Here is a 19,321-nt window from a genome sequence, read left to right on the forward strand (position 1 = left end):
CCTGAGTTCGTGAGTTCAAGACTAGCCTGACCAATATGGAGAAACCCCATCTTTACTAAAAATACAAAATTAGCCAGGTGTGGTGGCACATGCCTGTAATCCCAGCTACTCGGGAGGATGAGGCAGGAGAATCACTTGAACCCAGGATGCGGAGGTTGTGGTGAGCTGAGCTCGGGCGCCATTGCACTCCAGCCTGGGCAACAAGAGCAAAACTCTATCTCAAAAAAAAAAAAAAAAAAAAAAAAAGAGAGAGAGAGTTACAATCTGGTCTGAGAACTTTATGTTGGTATGGACCCATGATCATACCCTGAGCTGTGGCCCTAAGCTCAGGTATGAGAGTCAATATGTCTCCAGTTGGCTGAGTCTAGATAAGAGATTTCTTACCTGACTATGAGCTGCAGGAAGCTCATAGCCATTGAGCCATGTGTGAATATCTAGTCATTTCAACTCTGACTGGATATTAACATATGACAATCACAATTTCAACTGCAGACCGTATCCACTTATGAGATTAAGAACCTCAGCAGTGAGCTCTGTATATGTGTGTGTGTGGGGGGGTTCCAATCCTAAGGGTTGCTGTGTTGTGCATATGAGAAACACAACCTCAACTGTGTGTCAGGCTCTGTCATGACACTCTCTGTACCACCCAAGAGTTTTGCACAATATGCAAGCGAATGCCAATTCTGCATGGTCTTTACAAAAAGAAGACCCAGAAACTCATCTGTTTGCCAAAGCCTTGCAAAGAGACACAGACTCTCTGCTACTGGCTGGTTAAAAGGAGACACTTATATCACTTGGAAGCAAGGCCCAGTGATATGTCACAATGCCCCCAGTGGGCAGCACCAAGGCAGGAGTATGGAGTCACATCACCTATTTGCTGGGTTCAGCAATATGTCACAATTGCAACTATGAACTGGGCCCAGGGAGGATAGTCAAATTAAATTACTCAAGTACTGAGCAGAGGCATGTGTCACAATCACACCTGGATGGTTTAGAAATTAGATTAACAATTTCACACATGTCCCAGTTCTAAGTTTGAGAGTCAACAGCTCCTGTATGTTGGGTCTAAGTACAAGAGTCACAATCTCAATGGTGCACTTGATTTGTTTGTGAGAGTCTCAATTTCTTGTGCAGACTGTGAATGCTCACTGGAGCCACAGACTCACAGGTGTGTTGGATAGAGGTCTGGGCGTCACCAACTCACCTTTGAACCAAATCCACATATGAGTCAGTTTTACAACTTTTGACTGTTTTCACAAGGAAAACTTGGGACCTCAACAGTGGGCTGTGTTCACATGGAAAGGTGACAAGTTTTGCTATTGGCTGGGTGTGCATGTGAGCCTCACAGTCTTACCTGTGTGCTGGGCTCTGCTAAGACTCTCAATACCACCCAAGAGCTTTCTACACTATTAATGAGAGTTGCAAACCACTCTGTGACCTTCATGATGGTATGGACCCATGATTGTACCTGTGGTTCTAAGCCCAGGTATGAGAGTCAACATCTCTATAACTGGCTGGTTCCAAATAAAAGAGTTCTCACCTGTTGAGGAGCTAGGTTAGAAATGAGTCACCATCTCAAGTTCAGCTGGACGTTCAACTATGACAATCACAATTTCAACTGTAGACTGCATCCACATGTGAGATTCAAGACCTTACCAATAGGCTCCGTCCATGTGTCAGGTGACAATCCTAATAGATGATGCGGTGTGTATACAAGAAATGCAATATCACCTGTATGCTGGGCCCTGCCATGACACTCTCTGTACCACCAAGGGTTTATATGATATACAAGAGTGGTAATCCACTATGACCTTCATACAAGGAGGAGACCCAGAATCTTATGTATTTCCCTAAGCCTAGCTTTGAAAGACAGTATGTCCCCTATTTGTTGATTTGAGGTATGAGAGTTATCTCACCTATGAGCTAAAAAAATATATATATTTTACAATCCCACCTGTGCATAGAGTTTGTGAGCAAGAGAGTCACATCATTTTGGTGCTAGGCCAGAGATACGTCACAATCCTTTCTCACGGCAGAAACTAGAAAGAAGAGTCATGTCACCTGGGTGCTTGGCCACAGATACGTTACATTCCTGTTCTGAAAGGGGGGCACAGGCAGCAGAGTCACAGGACGTGGGTGCTGTGCCCAGTGATATGTCACAAGACTCCCTGTGAACAGGACCCAGGAAAAGAAAACACATCACCCTTGTTGCGGAGTCAAATGTTATGTCACAATCTTTCCTGTTGGCAGGATGCAGGCAGCAGAGGACAGTCACATCTCCTAGGTGATGAATACAGAGATATGTCATAAGGCTCTTGAGAATGGTAGGGCTAACACCCTGTTTACAGGGCATAGACAGGTGCCTCCCATCTTATAGGTGTTTGGTCTAGTCATATGTCACAGTACTCAAAATACGTGGGGCCTACGTGAAATACAAGAGTCACATTACCTAGGTGCTAGGTCCAGGGATATGTCAGCATCCCACATTTTGGCAGGGGCCTGGCAGAGAAGAAGGACACATCACCTAAACCATAAATGTAAAAATATATCATAGCCAGGCACAGTGGCTTATGCCCGTAATTCCAGCACTTTGGGAGGCTGAGGTGGGCGGATCACTTGAGGCCAGGAGCTCAAGACCAGCCTGGCTTACATGGCAAAACCGCATCTCTACTAAAAATACAAAAAATTTAGCTGAGCATGGTGGTACACGACTAAAATCCCAGGTATTCCGGAGGCTGAGGCACGAGAATCACGTGAATCCAGGAGGCCTAATGATTACGTTCAAGGCCAAATAGCAAAATGTGTTTGCTTTTAATCTGTTTTCTCTATATATAAACATTGCAAGTCAAGAGTATGTGCAGATATGAAGACTTAGAGTTTTCTTCTCCTCCAGACCTATCATCATCCTTTGTTCCCTTTCTGATCTCTGGAAGGAAGGTGGGCTACTTGTGGTTAATTTATTCCTGCTGCCCTCTGCTCTTTCTACGGCCACTATCTTTTCCAGCCTCGAAACTGAAGAGAGATGTTGTTAGGAAGAGGCCCTTCCTTCACACTGGCAGAATAAATTTGTTCAGGCCCTTCACCTGCATAACATCAGAGGCGCACTTCGTGTGTGGCTCCTGAGTGCCTGGAATGTGACTCGGTCTACACTGTGATGTGCTGGAAAGGCAAAAAACAGACTTAGTAGCCCATGTGCGGTGGCTCACGCCTGTAATCCCAGCACTTTGGGAGGCCGAAGCGGGTGGATCAACTGAGGTAGGGAGTTCCAGACCAGTCTGACCAACATGGAGAAACCCCATTTCTACTAAAAATACAAAAATTAGCTGGGCATGGTGGCAGATGCCTGTAATCCCAGCTACTCAGGAGGCTGAGGCAGGAGAATTGCTTGAATCCAGGAGGCGGAGAACCACGTCCGTGCCATTGCACGCCAGCCTGGGCAACAAAAGCGAAACTCCATCTCAAAAAAAATTCCCTCCCAAAAAATTCCAGACTTGGTTCCAATGATATAGTTCCAACTATATACATGCTATATTAATAATTACACATTGCTCATATAGTAATATTTTGGATATATTGGGTTACAGTCAGTTTGACCTGTTCCTTCTTTCTTTTTAAAGTTTGGCTACTAGAAAATTTAAAATTCACATTTGGCTCACATTCTATTTTAGAAGATTGCCTCTTTTTTTTTTTTTTTGACGGAGTTTAGTTTTGCTCTTGTTGCCCGGGCTGGAGTTCAAAGGGATCTCGGCTAAATGCAACTTCCGCCTCCTGGGTTCACCTTTCTCAGCCTCCCAAGTAGCTGGGATCACAGGCACCTGCCACCACACCGGGCTAATTTTTGTATTTTTAGTAGAGGCAGAGTTTCATCATATTGGTCAGGCTGGTCTCGAACTCCTGATCTCAGGTGATCTGCCGGCCTCGGCCTCCCAAAGTGCTGGGATTACAAGTGTCAGCCACTGCACCCGGCCATGATTACCTCCTTCTTAAAATCTCAGGCTGCCTGATCAAAAAACCAGAAGCTAGGAAGGTCAGGAAAGCTGAAATTTTAAAATAATTGTTATTTTTTTTTCGTGAATAACCATATAGCGTATTTTTTTCTTTATTTTTTTGAGACAGTCTTACTCTGTCGCCCAGGCTGGAGTGCAATGGTGCGATCTCGACTCACTGCAACCTCTGCCTCCCGGGTTCAAGCGATTCTCCTGCCTCAGCCTCCCGAGTAGCTGGGACTACAGGCGTGAGTCACTGCGCTCGGTCACATAATGTATTGTGTACAAACGCATATGACCTTACACACAAGGTTAAATTCAAATACCTCTGGGTCGGGCCTGGCTTATCTCAGGGAGGAAGCCCTGCCTGAAAAGGCTACATCTTAGGCTGTCACTCTTCATTCAGTCTAGCCTCAGATCACGTCTCCTGTCACTCCGGGTCTAAAGGGGCGGGGCCTTAAACGTTACCCAATCAGGGGCGCTGGGCTGGAAACCGTCCAATCAGACACGAAGCTGGAGCGGACAGGGCGGCTTCCGGGTTTGGCGGGGACTTTGTCTCTCGCTTCAGTCAGAGCTGCAGGTCTCGTCTTCCCTGGTCTGTGTCCTCTTCTCCTAGAGGCCCAGCCTCTGTGGCCCTGTGACCTGCAGGCGTTGGGAGATCCCCAGCTAAGACGCCAGGTCCCCCTGGAAGCCTAGAAATGGTGAGAGTGCCGGGTCCGACATCCCAGGAGAGGGGAAGGGGCTAGTGGGAACCGGTGGGAAGTGGCTGTGGCGGGACTCGGGCCTCTTCGCAGTCAGCTCCACAATCAGCCCGAGTTTTCCTTGGCTAGCTCAGCCTCAGTCCCCCTCAGCCATAAGATGGCGGCTGCCCTGACAGCCGGGACCCCGGGCGTCCTGTCTCTTCCCTGCACAGTGACTGCCCTGGGCTGGAGCCGTCTCTCGGCAGCTCAGCATCTGCAGCGCCGCGTCTCCCCAGATTGTGCAGGGACCACGGGAGGGTAGACAGGGGAGAATCCTGACCCGGGGTGCGGGGTTCGTGAATGGGAAGAGCTTTGGTCTGTGGGGTTCTGAGTCTCTCTTTTCTCTTATTAAAAATGTACAGAAGTCACCGCAAAAACATTAAAGAATTTAATTAAAGAGTGATTCACAAATCCGGGCGTGGTGGCTCACGCCTGTAATCCCAGCACTTTGGGAGGCCGAGGCGGGTGGATCACGATGTCAGGAGATCGAGACCATTCTGGCCAATATGGTGAAACCCCGCCCCTACTACAAACACAAAAATTAGCCGGGCGTGGTGTCACGTGCCTTTAATCCCAGCTACTCAGGAGGCTGAGGCAGGAGAATCGCTTGAACCAGGAAGTCAGAGGTTGCAGTGAGCCGAGATGCCACCACTGCACTCCAGCCTGGCGACAGAGCGAGACTCCGTCTCAAAAAAAAAAAAAAAAATTGTAGAGTACCCAGCTATGTTTGTTATTTGTCGTCCATAGCAGGGACTTGAAGAAAAAACTTTTATAAGGTGCGATAAAGAAAATCAAATTCAATAATTGGTTAGGTACAGTTGCATAGTTTCTTAATTTGTGCGATCAAGGTGGACATTTCCTTGTTATGTAACCAGAGATTAATTGGTAGTTTATAGTTGGCTAAGCCTCAATTTTGTTTCCCCCAATTTAGTAATTTATAAAAACACGCATTTGAGGCCAGGCGCAGTGGCTCACTCCTGTAATCCCAGCGCTTTGGGAAGCCCAGGCAGGCGGATCACCTGAGGTCGGGAGTTGGAGGCCAGCCTTACCAACATGGAGAAACCCCGTCTCTACTAAAAATACAAAATTAGTCGGGCATGGTAGTGCATGCCTGTAATCCCAGCTACTCGGAAGGCTGAGGCAGGAGAATCGCTTGAACCCAGGAGGTGGATGGTGCAGTGAGCCGAGATTGCGCCATTGCACTCCAGCCTGGGCAACAAGAGCGAAACTCCATCTCAAAAAACAAAACAAAACATGTATTTGAGTTAAATTTCTTTAAAGTAGAAATCCAGGGACTAGAGCCACCTCAGTCTAGTTGCCTGCCACTTAATTATTTTCACAAGCCACAGGAGACTAATTTTCCGCTGATTTTTTTTCCTTTTTTTTTTTTTTTTTTTGAGAAAGTTTCACTCTGTCGCCCAGGCTGGAGTGCAGGCGCGAGATTTCTGCTCATTGCAACCTCCGTCTCCCAGGTTCAAGCTTTTCCCCTGTCTCATCCTCCGGAGTAGCTGGGATTACAGGAACCCGCCACCATGCCTGGCTAATTATTGTATTTTTAGTAGAGACGAGGTTTCATGTGGGCTAGGCTGGTCTTGAAGTCCTAACCTCAGGTGATCCGCCTGCCTTGGCCTCTCAAAGTGCTGAGATTACAGGCGTGAGCCACGCCCGGCCTTTTCCGCTGCATTTTTTACACGTGTCCCAAGCAGAGTCTCAAGTTTTACCGACCACCGCCCCCTGCCCCCCCATCATTTCTTCAGCTTAACTGTGGCTTGCAAAAATAGTAAATAATAAAATACTAAATTTTCAGTTTCTTCTGACATTCCCGAATGCCAGTTTTCCCTAATTCACATTATCAATTATTCATCCTTCAATTTACATTTTTTATACCATGTTTTAATTAATCATTTTTTGACAACGCATTGGATGGCACTTTAAAAATATTTGTTTTCTTTTGTAAATACTTTCCATGAGAAGAAAGCAAAGTATAATTCCCTGATGCTGTAGTGTGAAAAAAAAAAATTGTTCCTCTTTGCTTTCATCTTGTATAGGCACAGAGATCTTATCAGAATGTTTTTGGGTCAAAGTTTCCCTTTGGAAACTATGAGGTGAGACGTCTTCACCCACCCTGTAGTTTTGTTCTTGGTCCTGGGCTTCAGTATTTTCTGGGGATAAACCAAGATACGCACCACGGCTATATCTGCTAGAGTGTCTAGTGAAAATCAGCTACTGGGTCTTTTTTTTTCCCTTATATCACAACCTGAGTTATGGGGTATAGCCTCTTAAGAAAGAAGGTGGCTGCCCCAGGGCTGAGAGGAGTCTCCTGTTGTACTTCTTTTTCAAAGACATTAAAATTGTCTTCACCCAACTCAGCTTCTATTTCTTAGAGACACATTGCTGTTAAGCCAAAGATGCTGATAAAAAAACACAGAAATAATTTCTGCCCCCTGGATTCTCTAAGTGGGTAGAGAAATAGTGAAATAAAAAAACCAAGTGAGTAACTCTGTCATAGAAATTAAAACTTGAGCCCAGTGACTCTAAGCTAAGGCTAATATTGAGCCTGCAAAAAAAGGTTATTAAAGGCCCAGTTAATTCTTTCTGGGGAGCCGCTCCTGCAGATGTCCCAGCCATGAAAGAAGCTTTTATCCTGAGAGAAGTTATGGAGCCCTGGAAAGCTGGGGATCCACAGGCAGTTAAGGTTGAAATAGAAGGGGTCTCAGAGGTTCTTGCTGAAGATGAAGTTGTTATTGTTATGAGATAGTTTCTAGACTTTGTGAAATATAAACAAAGTTAGATTTATGTTAAAAAAAAGAAATTCCAAAGGAATATTGCAACAGGGGGAAGTACTAACAGTATCTTTAAGGATTGCAAAACTTAGGCAGACAAGGACTTTCTTTCATAAGGAGGAGCAAACAGATTAAGAAGAAGGTGTGAGGGAAATGGCAAATTGAGGATGAAATAACTAGAATTTAGATCTTTTGAGATGGAGTCTCACTCTGTCGCCCAGGCTGAAGTACAATGGCATGATCTTGGCTCACTGCAAACTCCGATTCCTGCGTTCAAGTGATTCTCCTGCCTCAGCCTCCTGAATAGCTGGGATTACAGGCACCAGCCATCATGTCTGGCTAAATGTTTTGCATTTTTGTAGAGACAGGGTTGCACCATGTTGGCCAGGCTGGTCTTGAACTCCTGACCTCAGGTGATCCACCCACCTCGGCCTCCCAAAGTGCTGGGATTACAGGTATAAGCCACCGTGCCTGGGCAAATTTAGGTGATTTTTTTTTTTTTTTTTTTTTTTTTTGAGACGGAGTCTGGCTCTGTCGCCAGGCTGGAGTGCAGTGGCCGGATCTCAGCTCACTGCAAGCTCCTCCTCTCGGGTTCACGCCATTCTCCTGCCTCAGCCTCCCGAGTAGCTGGGACTACAGGCACCCGCCACTTCGCCCGGCTAGTTTTTTGTATTTTTTTTTTTTAGTAGAGACGGGGTTTCACCGTATTAACCAGGATGGTCTCGATCTCTTGACCTCATGATCCGCCCGTCTCGGCCTCCCAAAGTGCTGGGATTACAGGCTTGAGCCACCGCGCCCGACCTAGGTGATTTTTATATGAGTAAAAGAAGAAAATGTGCAGAGTTTGTGTCTGGCTATGTGATCGGTAAAAAAAGGGCACCATCTAAGTTATAATGGAAAAGGTGTTTCTTTCCATAAACTGTTCCTGGAGCACACAAAGGATGGAGAATTTTATTAATCACAGCTGTTTACCTGGATTACCTATGTGCTTCATCTTTCCCCACCCTTTTTTTTTTTGTCCTATACATTTATTCCATTTTGCTTTTTCTGAGTTGTGTCTTTTATAATTAACTGGTCAACATAACTATGTTGTTTTGCTTGTTCTGTTAGTGGCTCTATCAAATCATTGAACTTGAGGGAGGTTGTGGGAGTCCCCAATTTTTAAACAGTAGCTCAGGAGTGTAGATGGATTCACTGAGTTTGTTACTGACATCTGCAGTAAGGAGAATACTGTGCGACTGAGTCCTGAATCAGGGTCTGTGCTGAATGGGTGGTGTCAGAATGCAAATTTTAGACAATGAGTTGATGTTGGAGAATCTTGGTGTTCAGCAAACTACGGATTTGGTGCCAGAGGAAAGATACCACAGAGGCCTGGCCTGGAATGAAACTCTGGGAGGCTCTGCTTTTCTGTCACAGTGCCCATTGTTTTGTGATTCTAAGTCTCCTCCCAGGGTGAGAGAGGACTGAAAACTTAAAGGAAAGAAGCTCTGATGGCAGATTCCCTTCTTCCACAGCTGTCAGCACAAGATTTCTACCCACTCACAAACACACCCACTAGCATTGAGGTGTCTATACCACTCCCAGGGCTGGACACCACCCTCAGGAATTTCACCACAGCATTTTTGATCCTAATTTTTTTGGCCCACAAATGTCTACAAGTCTCCTGGCATATCCTCACCCCCAGACACTGAATCTGCAGCAGCAACCTGTTTTCTCCACCAACCTAGGGTTCTGGACCACCTGTCCATAATCTCATCTGCCTGCATGAATACAGAAATAAATTAGAGTAGAGTCACACCTGGGCCGCGAGCTGTAGTACAAACCAGTCCTACCTCCTACATTGCACTCTCTCAAACTCATGGATTTTTTTTCCTTTTAACTTTTATTTTTTGTTCCTGAGTACACATGCAGGTTTGTTATATAGCTAAAATTGTGTCATGGGGGTTTGGTGTGCAGATTATATTGTCACTGAGATACTAAAAATTGTACCAAACAGGTATTTTTTCTCATCTTTTTTGTCCTCCCATCATCCACCATGAACTAGACCTCAGTATTTATTGTTCTCTTTGTGTCTATGCATTCTTATTATTTAGCTCTTACTTATAAATGGTAACATGAATTTATTTTTTATTATTATTATTGTTTTTTGAGACAGAGTCTTGCTCTGTCTCCCAGGCTAGAGTGCAGTGGCACAATCTTGGCTCACTGCGACCTCCACCTCCCTGGTTTCAAGCAATTCTCCTGCCTCAGCCTCCCAAGTAGCTAGGATTACATGCGACTGCCACCACACCCAGCTAGTTTTTGTATTTTTGTAGAGACGGGGTTTCACCCTGTTGGCCAGGCTGGTCTCGAACTCCTGACCTGAGGTAATCCACCCACCTCGGCCTCCCAAATTGCTGGGATTACTGTCTCTACATTAGTTTTCTAAGAATACTGCTCTCTAGCTCCATCCACGTTGCTACAAAAGACATGATTTCCTTCCTTCCTTCCTTCCTTCCTTCCTTCCTTCCTTCCTTCCTTCCTTCCTTCCTTCCTTCTTTCTTTTCCTTTCTTTTTCTTTTCTTTTCTTTTCTTTTCTTTTCTTTCTTCTTTTAATGGCCACACAGTATTCCATGATTTTTGTGTACCATATTTTGTTTTTATTAATCTTTTATTTTATTTAAATTTGAAGAAAGGGTCTTACTCTTTCACCCAGGCTGAAATGGAGTGGTGTGATCTAGGCTCAATGAAGCCTCAATCTCCTGAGCTCAAGCAGTCCTCCTACCTCAGCCCCCTAGGTATCTGGGACTTCAGTCACATGCCACCACACCCACTAATTTTTTCTTTTTCTATTTTTTGTAGACATGAGGTTTTGCCATGTTGCTCAGGCTGCTCTCAAACTCCTGAGCTCTGGCAATCCACCAGCTTTGACTTCCCAAAGTGTTGGATTAGAGGCATGAGCCACCATACCTGCCCATACCGTGTTTTCTTTATCCAGTCTACCATGGACAGGCATTTAGGTTGGTTTCATGTCTTTGCTATTGTGAATAGTGCTGCAATGAACATGCATGTGCATGTGTTATGATGGAATAATTTATATTTCTTTGGGTATATACCCAATTATGAGGTTGATGGGTCAAATGGTAATTTGTTTTTACTTATATGAGACATCACTACATTGCTTTTCACAATGGTTGAACTAATTCTCACTCCCACTAGCAGTGTATAAACATTCCCTTTGCAACCTTACCAGCATCTGTGATTTTTTTTGAGTTTTGAATAATAGCCATTCAGATTTGTGTGAGATGATGCCTCATTGTGGTTTTTGTTTGCATTTCTCTAATGATTAGTGATGAGCACTTTTTTATGTGCTTGTTAACCACATGTATGTCTTTTTTGGAAAAGTATCTGTTGATGTCTTTTGCTTACTTCTTCTTTTTGTTTTTTGCCGAGATGGAGTCTTGCTCTGTTGCTAGACTGCAGCATGGTGGCACGATCTTGGCTCTCTGCAACCTCCACCTCCCAGGTTCAAGCAATTCTTCTGCCTCAGCCTCCTGAGTAGCTGGGATTACAGGTGCTCACCACCACGCCCGGCTAATTTTTGTATTTTTAGTAGAGATGGAGTTTCACCATATTGGCCAGGCTGATCTCGAACTCCTGACCTCAGCCGATCTGCCCGCCTTGGCTTCCCAAAGTGCTGGGATTATAGGCGTGAGCCACGGTGCCTGGCCTAATCAATCTTGAGTTGATTTTTATATATGGTATAAGAGAGGGGTCTAGTTTCAATCTTCTACGTAGTGCTAGCTAGTTATTCCAGCAAAATTTATTAAATAAGGAATTTTTCTTAAATTCCTCTTGTCAGCTTTGTCAAATATCAGATGGTTGTAGATGTACAGAATAATTTTGGGGCTCTTTAATCTGTTGTTTTGGTCTCTGAGCCTGTTTTTGTACCAGTACCATACTGCTTTTTTTACTGTAGCCCTGTGGTTTAATGTTTGGTAATGTAAGGCCTCCACCTCTGTTCCTTTTGTGTAGGATTGCCTTATCTGTTTGGGCTCTTTTTTTTGTTCCATATGAATTTTAAAATAGATTATTTTGGTTCTGTTAAGAATATTTTTGGTAGTTTGATAGGAATAGTATTAGATCTGTAGATTTCTTTGGGCAGTATGCCCGTTTTAATGATATTGATCTTTTCTATCCGTGAGCATAAAATGATTTTCCATTTGTTTTTCATCTCTGACTTATTTAAACAATTTGTTTTGTTTTGTTTTTTTTATTTTTGTCATAGAGATCTTTCACCTCTCTGGTTACCTATATTTCTAGATAATTATTTTTCTGTGGCAGTTGTGAATGAGATTTTGTTTTTGATTTGGCTTTTAGCTCGGATATTGTTGAGGTACATGGATGCTACTGATTTTTGTACATTTATTTTGTATCCTGAAACTTTTCCGCAGTTGTTTGTCAGTTTAAAGAGCTTTTCTGTCACAACTATAGTCTTTTCTAGATACAGAATCATATTGTCTGCAAACAAAGATCCTTGACAACCTCTCCTCCCATTTGGATGCCTTTTTTTTTTTCTCTCACCTGATTGCTGTGGCCAGGACTTCCAATTCTATGCTGAATAGGAGTGGTGAGACAAGACATTCTTGTCTCGTGCCATTTTTTAAAGAGAAATGCTTCCAGCTTGTGTCCATTCAGTATGTTGGCTGTGGGTTTGTCATAGATAATTCATTATTTTGAAGTATGTACCGTCAATGTCTAATTGGTTGAGGGCTTTAACATAAACGATGTTAAATTTTGTTGAAAGTTTGGTGTTTTTGTTTTTTTTTTTTTTTTTTTTGCATCTATTGAGATAATCTTGTGGTTTTTGTCTTTCGTTATGTTTATGTAATAAATCACATTGATTTGTTTATGATGAACCAGTCTTACATCCCAGAGATAAAGCCTACTTGATCATAGTGCATTAGCTTTTTGACATGCTGTTGGCAGTTGGATTTGATTACCCAATATTTTACTGAGGATTTTTTTTTTTTTTTTTTTTTGGAAACAGAGGGCTCTGCTGCCTAGGCAGAGTGCAGTGGTGCGATCTCGGCTCACTGCAACCTCTGCCTCCTGGGGTCAAGCGATTCTCCTGACTCAGTCTCCTGAGTAGCTGGGATTGCAGGCAACCGCCACTGTGCCCACTTAATTTTTTTTTTTTAGACGGAGTCTCGCTCTGTCGCCCAGGCTGTAATGCAGTGGCAAATTTTTTTTTGTTTTTTTTTAGTAGAAACGGGGCTTCACCAAGTTGGCCAGGCTGGTCTTGAACTCCTGACCTTGTGATCTACCTGCCTCGGCCTCCCAAAGTGCTGGGATTACACGTATGAGCCACTGCGCCAAACCTTGCTAAGAATTTTTACATCAGTGTTTATGAAGGATATTGGCCTGAAGTTTTCTTTCTTTTTTTTTGAGACAGAGTTTCATTCTTGTTGCCCAGGCTGGAGTGCAATGGTGCAATCTCGGCTCACCACAACCTCCTCCTCCTGGGTTCAAGCAATTCTCCTGCCTCAGCCTTTCAAGTAGCTGGGATTACAGGCATGTGCCACCACACCCAGATAATTTTTTTTTTTTAGGTAATTTGTATTTTTAGTAGAGATGGGTTTCTCCATGTTGGTCAGGCTGGTCTTGAACTCCCGACCTCAGGTGATCTGCCCGCCTTGGCCTCCAAAGAGCTGAGATTACAGGTGTGAGCCACCACTCCTGGCTAGCCACTGTGCCAGGCTTACCTGAAGTTTTCTTTTTCCATTTTATCTTGCCAGGTTTTAGTATCAGAATGATTCTGTTCTAATATAATGAGTTGAGAAAGATTTCCTTCTCATTTTTTTTGGAATACTTTTAGCAGAAATGGTACCAGCTCCTCTTTGTTCATCTTACAGATTTCAGCTGCAAATTTCTCTGGTGTGCAGCATTTTTTGGATGGTAGGCTATATATTACTAATCCAATTTTGGAGCTTGTTATTGGCCTATTCAGGGCTTCATTTTCTTTTGTGTTGAGTCTTGGCAGGATATATTTGTGTTCAGTCTTGGCAGGATGTATTTGTCCAGGAATTTACTTTTTACGATTAGATTTTCTTGTTTGTGTGCATAGAGATGTTCATAGTAGACTTCAATAGTTATTTGTATTTTTGTGGGGTCAGTAGTAATGTCCCTTTGTCATTTCTAATTGTGTTTATTTGGTTCTTCTTTCTTCATTAATCTAGCCAGTAGTTTATCTTATCAATTTTTTTTCAAAAATTTAACTCCTGGATTTCTTGATCTTTTGTATAGTTTTACATGTCTAAATCTCCTTCAGTTCAGAGCCGCTTTTGGTTATTTTTCACGTTCTGCTAGCTTAGAGTTGGTTTGCTCTTGCTTCTCATACTTTATTTTGTGATATTAGGTCAGTAAATTCAGATCTTTCTAACATTTTGATGTGAGTATTTAGTGTTATAAATTTCCTTCTTAACTGCCTTAGCTGTGTTGCAGTGATTTTGGTATGTTGTATCTTTATTCTTAGTTGTTTCAAACAACAATTTGATTTCTGCCTTAATTTCATTATTTGCCCAAAAGTCAATTAAATGCAGGTTGTTTAATTTTCATATAATTGTATGTTTTCAAGTGGCTTTCTTCGTAGTTGAATTATATTTTCAACAATCTGTTGTGTCAGTGTGTGGTTGATATAATGTAGGGATTTTTGTATTTGCTGAGTATTGTTTTATTACTAATTGTGTGGTAAATGTTAGAGTTTGTTCACATGGCGATTAGAATAATGTATATTATGTTGTTTTTACTTAGAATTCTGTAGATATCTATTAGGACTATTTGGTCAAATGTCAAGTTTAGGTCCTGTTATCTTTGCTTATTTTCTGTCTCAAGGATCTAATAGTTTCTGTGGGGTGTTGTAGTCTCCTACTGTTGTGTCAGAATTACAGTCTCTTCATAGGTCTCTAAGAACTTGCTTTATTCATGTGTACCCATGGAATTTTAATAATACATTTCTCTCTTCTGCATTTTTTCCCCATAAGCATTCTTTCAAGTGCACAAAGTGTGCCCAAGGCTACTCCTTAGATGCCTGAATCCAATGTCTACTGAAATTCAGATGTCCAAGAATTCAAGAACACATCCAGAAAACCTGGCTGTTGGAGAAAAAAATATAAATTAGAAATGAAAAGCTTTATTCTTCTACCTTGCAATAAGCATTTAGCATCTTAAAGCATTTAGATGATGCGTACATTTATCTTTGTTATTTTGAAATACACATACATTATACTAACAGCTTAGTAAACATTTTGTCATTATTTTTTTACTCAGGGTTGTCATTACCTAGGACTTCAGATCCATTGCTTTGTTTTTGCTTTGGCAAAGTTTTTTTCCGTTCATTTTTAGTCTTTTAAAGTCGACACAGATTTGTTTAGATCAAAGCTCATTTTAAAAACACACAAAAGTGGAGCACAAAAATAGGATTGAAGTTAGCAATACAGAATGATAAAGACTAAAAGATACTGAGTAGTTTTTTTTTAACAGAAAACTGATTGTCCAAGGTAATTATCTAATATTTTCAGGCTGAAGTACTCACACTGCCAAAAGAAAGCAGTTCAGTATATAAACTGAAGTTTAGTACATAAACAGTGAAGTTTTTAGTTGTACTTTGGTTTCTGTTTATTACTTCAGAACAATTAGCATAGTTATGTGTAGTGTTTGTAGATGACCTGTGTTTATATACATTAAAAAGTATTTTCAGCGAGGCACGGTGGCTCACACCTGTAATTCCAGCACTTTGGGAGGCTGAGGTGGGCAGATCACGAGGTCAGGAGCTGGAGACCAGCCTGGCCAACATGGCAAAACCCCATTTCTACTAAAAATACAAAAATTAGCCAGGTGTGGTGGCATGTGCCTGTAGTCCCAGCTACTTGGGAGACTGAGGTAGGAGAATCACTTGAACCCGGGAAGCGGGCATTGCGGTGAGCTGAGAACATGCCATTGTACTCCAGCCTGGGTGAAAGGGTGAGACTCCGCCTCAAAAAAAAAAAAAGTATTTTCTACAATAGTATGAATATAAGGCCACAAAATTTACTTACAATGAATCAAATAGGCATTTTAATATTGTTATTTATACTTTTGAAATATAAAGTGTTTTAACTGAATTATGATAACAGACTTTTTTTGTTTTGTTTTTTCAACGGAGTTTCACTCTTGTTGCCCAGGCTGGAGTGCAATGGCACGATCTCAGCTCACCACAACCTCTGCCTTCCAAGCAGATTCTCCTGCCTCTGCCTTTCAAGTAGCTGCCTTTCAAGGGATTACAGGCACCAGTGACCATGCCCGGTGAATTTTTGTATTTTTAGTAAAGATGGGATTCCACCATGTTGGTCAGGCTGGTCTTGAACTCCCGATCTCAGATGATCCGCCCGCCTTGGCCTTCCAAAGTGCTCAGATTACAGGCATGAGCCACAGCGCCGAGCGGTTACAGACATTTAAAAAAATTTTTACATTAATCATGACTAGTACATTAAAATTATGTATACTTAGATATTTATATCTAATGTTCAAGAAATTTACTACAAAATTGTTACAGTAGATATTAGTCTGAGATGTTTATTTATCTAATAAGGATAACTTTAGGTAAGCATAATTGTAGTGTCTTGTATTTCACTAACGTGAAATGCTGCTATTACAGGACAAACACAGGTGACATGGCCATCCAAAAACCATAATAGCTCTTTAGTTAACTATGTTGCAAGCTCAAATACATTCTACTATATGAACAGAGAGGGATTCCAATTTTTCATCAAAAAGTGCTGGTGGAAGTTGTCAGATGTATTTCAACATAGATCCCCCATTCAATGTCTAGGAGATGAGAAAGCAGCAGAGATGAAAGAGAAACCTTATGAAATTCTGCTGAAAATATGCCCACTTTCTTTATAATGCTCGTGTTTCTCATGCTGAGAGTAGCTGTGCACTCTGGATGCTTAGAGAGAAATTGTTTTAAGGGAATATTTTCTGGCTATTTTGATAAATCTTGTGTCTAATTTGAGTTTTTCTTAAGATGCTTTTAACTTCTTTATTTCTCTCAATATAATCTTGCTCATTTGAGAGCTGTTTTTCTCTCAAATGCTTTGGGTATCTGTTTTAGAAGCCTTATGAGTATCCCATGGTATCTTTGAATGAGGTGGGCTGTCACAGGGATGAGTCTTGGAGTGATCTCTACCCAGACTCATATTGGAGATCCAGCAGTATTTTTTCATGTCACCATTATAAATTGACACTGAGGCTGAAACACTTCTTCCATTCCCTTTATTGTGAAGGTGCAGTTCTACCCAGGAGGCTTGCAGGCTCTCCTGCAGCTCAGGCTTCCCTCTCTGATGTGGCACTGGAGTGCTGCTGTGGCAATTGGGGTTTGCATAAAATGTGAGCTGCCAGCTGTGAGCCCTGTGCTGTGGGCTGTGCCTCAGTGGCAGATGGTAGGAGTCAAGAGAGGACACTGGTGACCAGGGGAGGGCAAGCAGTAGTGCTCTAGCCCAGCCTCAGGGAGTAGAGAGCCATTGTTTTAAAATGATAGCATCCTAATCAACCATTTTTGTAGAAGAGTGAAAGCCTACCTTTGGCAGGCACCAGGCTTCAAATGGTAAAACTGCCTCTTGTCATTAAGATGTGATAAGTTTATTTTGGCATTGAATATAACTGTGTAGCATACATGGAAGGCCTTTTCAATTACCAGGTGAAATTTAGAATGAATTATGTATGGCATGGTGTAAATTTTTCTACTTATGGACTAATTATGATGAACATCTTTCTATCTTTGCAGTCTCTTAAGCAGATTGACTATGATGCACTTCACATTCTAGTTTAATTGTGTAATAAAACAGTTTTCTTTCTCTTCTATCATTGTGTTTCTCTGGGGCTATAGAAAGTTTTTCTTTTCATTATATATTCCAAACACTGTCTAGAATTGCCAGACATGATATAAACACATAAAGTGCCAGTCAAGCTTTACTCTAGAGGGGACTTTCCCTCTCAGGCTTCCAGTCACCTCACAATTATGCTACACAGTATGTGCTGTCTCCTAAATATGCAGGCAGAATTATGTATCTGCCTACTTGGTATCTATAGGCCACTACAGTCACTTCTAGAGAAGCTAGGCCAGATTTCTATAAACTTCACAGGGCAGCAATCAACCATTTTACCTCTTTCGATGACTCTTGTATCTTCAGACCTGAAACTGACTCACAGAATATGGAGCTCAGAAACCGAATCAGAGTAATATGTGTGCAGTGAGTAGACATCTAGACATGAGAATCTCCACTTCTATCTCCTCTTGCTAAAATGTCCACAGATATGCAGGTAATACCTGCTGCTACTCCACCCATCCAGAGCCTAAATCTGCAGCTCCAAATTCTGAATCTAGGTCTTAAGATTTGGAAAACAAAAAGATTTTTATCTGAGGAATACAAGTCATTTTAGTTGTCAGACTCAGAGAGACATTAAAATGAGAGCCCAGGCTGGGTGTGGTGGCTAACACCTGTAATCCCAGCACTTTGGGAGGCTGAGGCAGGTGATCACGAGGTCAGGAGTTCAAGACCAGCCTGGCCAACATGGTGAAACCCCATCTCTACTAAAAATGCAAAAATTAGCCGGGCGTGGTGGTGGGTGCCTGTAATCCCAGCTACTTGGGAGTCTGAGGCAGAGAAATGCTTGAACCTGGGAGGCAAAGGTTGCAGTGACCTGAGATCATGCCACTGCACTCCAGCCTGGGCGACAGAGTGAGACTCTATCTCAAAACAAAACAAAACAAAAATACACACACACTTATGTCTTTTTCCCCACTTTGAGCTGTGTGTTCATCGCTTGAAGCTATTCACAATTGCCACAAGTAGCTATCAATTTAACTAATAATGCGACACTGAACACTATAACTTAAGCTGTAAACCTTAATGATGTATATCCAATCCATAGTCAATGTCATTTCTGTAAATAAATAAGAAAGGTAGGTATAGTTGTGGTTATGATTCTAGATACTTTGTTGCCTTGATCTCTCACTCCCAAAATCATTTGTTACTAACAGACATTTTTGTACCATCGCACTCTCTGTCCCTCTTTTTTTTTTTTTTTTTTTTGCCTTTACAAATCCACTTGTAACTGCTGCTAATCAAAATATAGATTCCAGGCAACTTGAATCTTTGCTCCCAGGTTACAATCCTCAAGGGTGGAACAAATAAACTGTCTACTTATATCTGTGTTGCCTTGGATTTTTCTTTTTAGGCAGACATATTACTTAGGATGTGCTAGAACAGCCTCTAGGAGAACATCTCTCTGTGATTGTACTCCATTTGCTGTAACACCCAAGAATGTAGAGCCAGTTTGATCTGACCAAGAATCTGCACATAAGAGCTGACCCCTGCCTGAGATTCACAAGACAGGGCCAGGTTTTAGATTAAGAAGGTAATGAAAACCAACAGGAGGAATTTTCTGCATTGTGAGATGTCAACATAGACATCTTAAAGTGCCCCTTTGATAGTGTGGCTCTTTGAGCTTTTCAGGTCTTGTCCAGTGACCTGCTACAGTTACATGAGAGGATCCCAGTGTACATAGAATCTGATAGCAGAATCTGTAAGTAAAGATAAGCATCTTAGGAGTGAGAGATCAAGGCTACAAAGTATCCACAGCCATGACCACAACTATACCTACTCGTAAAATGTGATACTGAAGTAGAACATTTTTATCCTTCCTCTTACCCAAAAGCTAGCAAATTAGGACAGGTGATCCAGGTTCTGGAGCTTTACCAGGACAGTTCCATTTTCTATTTAGAATCAGCCTA

At 42.2% G+C, this 19,321-nt stretch overlaps 1 protein-coding gene and 1 pseudogene across 1 annotated transcript in view; one reads left to right on the forward strand and one right to left on the reverse strand.

Annotated features, from left to right (window-relative positions):
* Window positions 1–19,321, reverse strand: part of LOC105529217 — a 158,505-nt pseudogene that overhangs the window by 44,571 nt on the left and 94,613 nt on the right.
* LOC105529212 (zinc finger protein 257-like) overlaps window positions 4,382–19,321 on the forward strand; it is a 31,508-nt gene continuing 16,568 nt past the window's right edge. The window contains 1 exon segment of the mRNA XM_011966307.1: window positions 4,382–4,687. Coding sequence (XP_011821697.1) covers window positions 4,685–4,687 — 3 coding nt within the window. The 5' untranslated portion in view covers window positions 4,382–4,684.

The sequence above is a fragment of the Mandrillus leucophaeus genome, unplaced genomic scaffold (assembly GCF_000951045.1).
Source record: "Mandrillus leucophaeus isolate KB7577 unplaced genomic scaffold, Mleu.le_1.0 Scaffold755, whole genome shotgun sequence".
NCBI lineage: Eukaryota > Metazoa > Chordata > Mammalia > Primates > Cercopithecidae > Mandrillus > Mandrillus leucophaeus.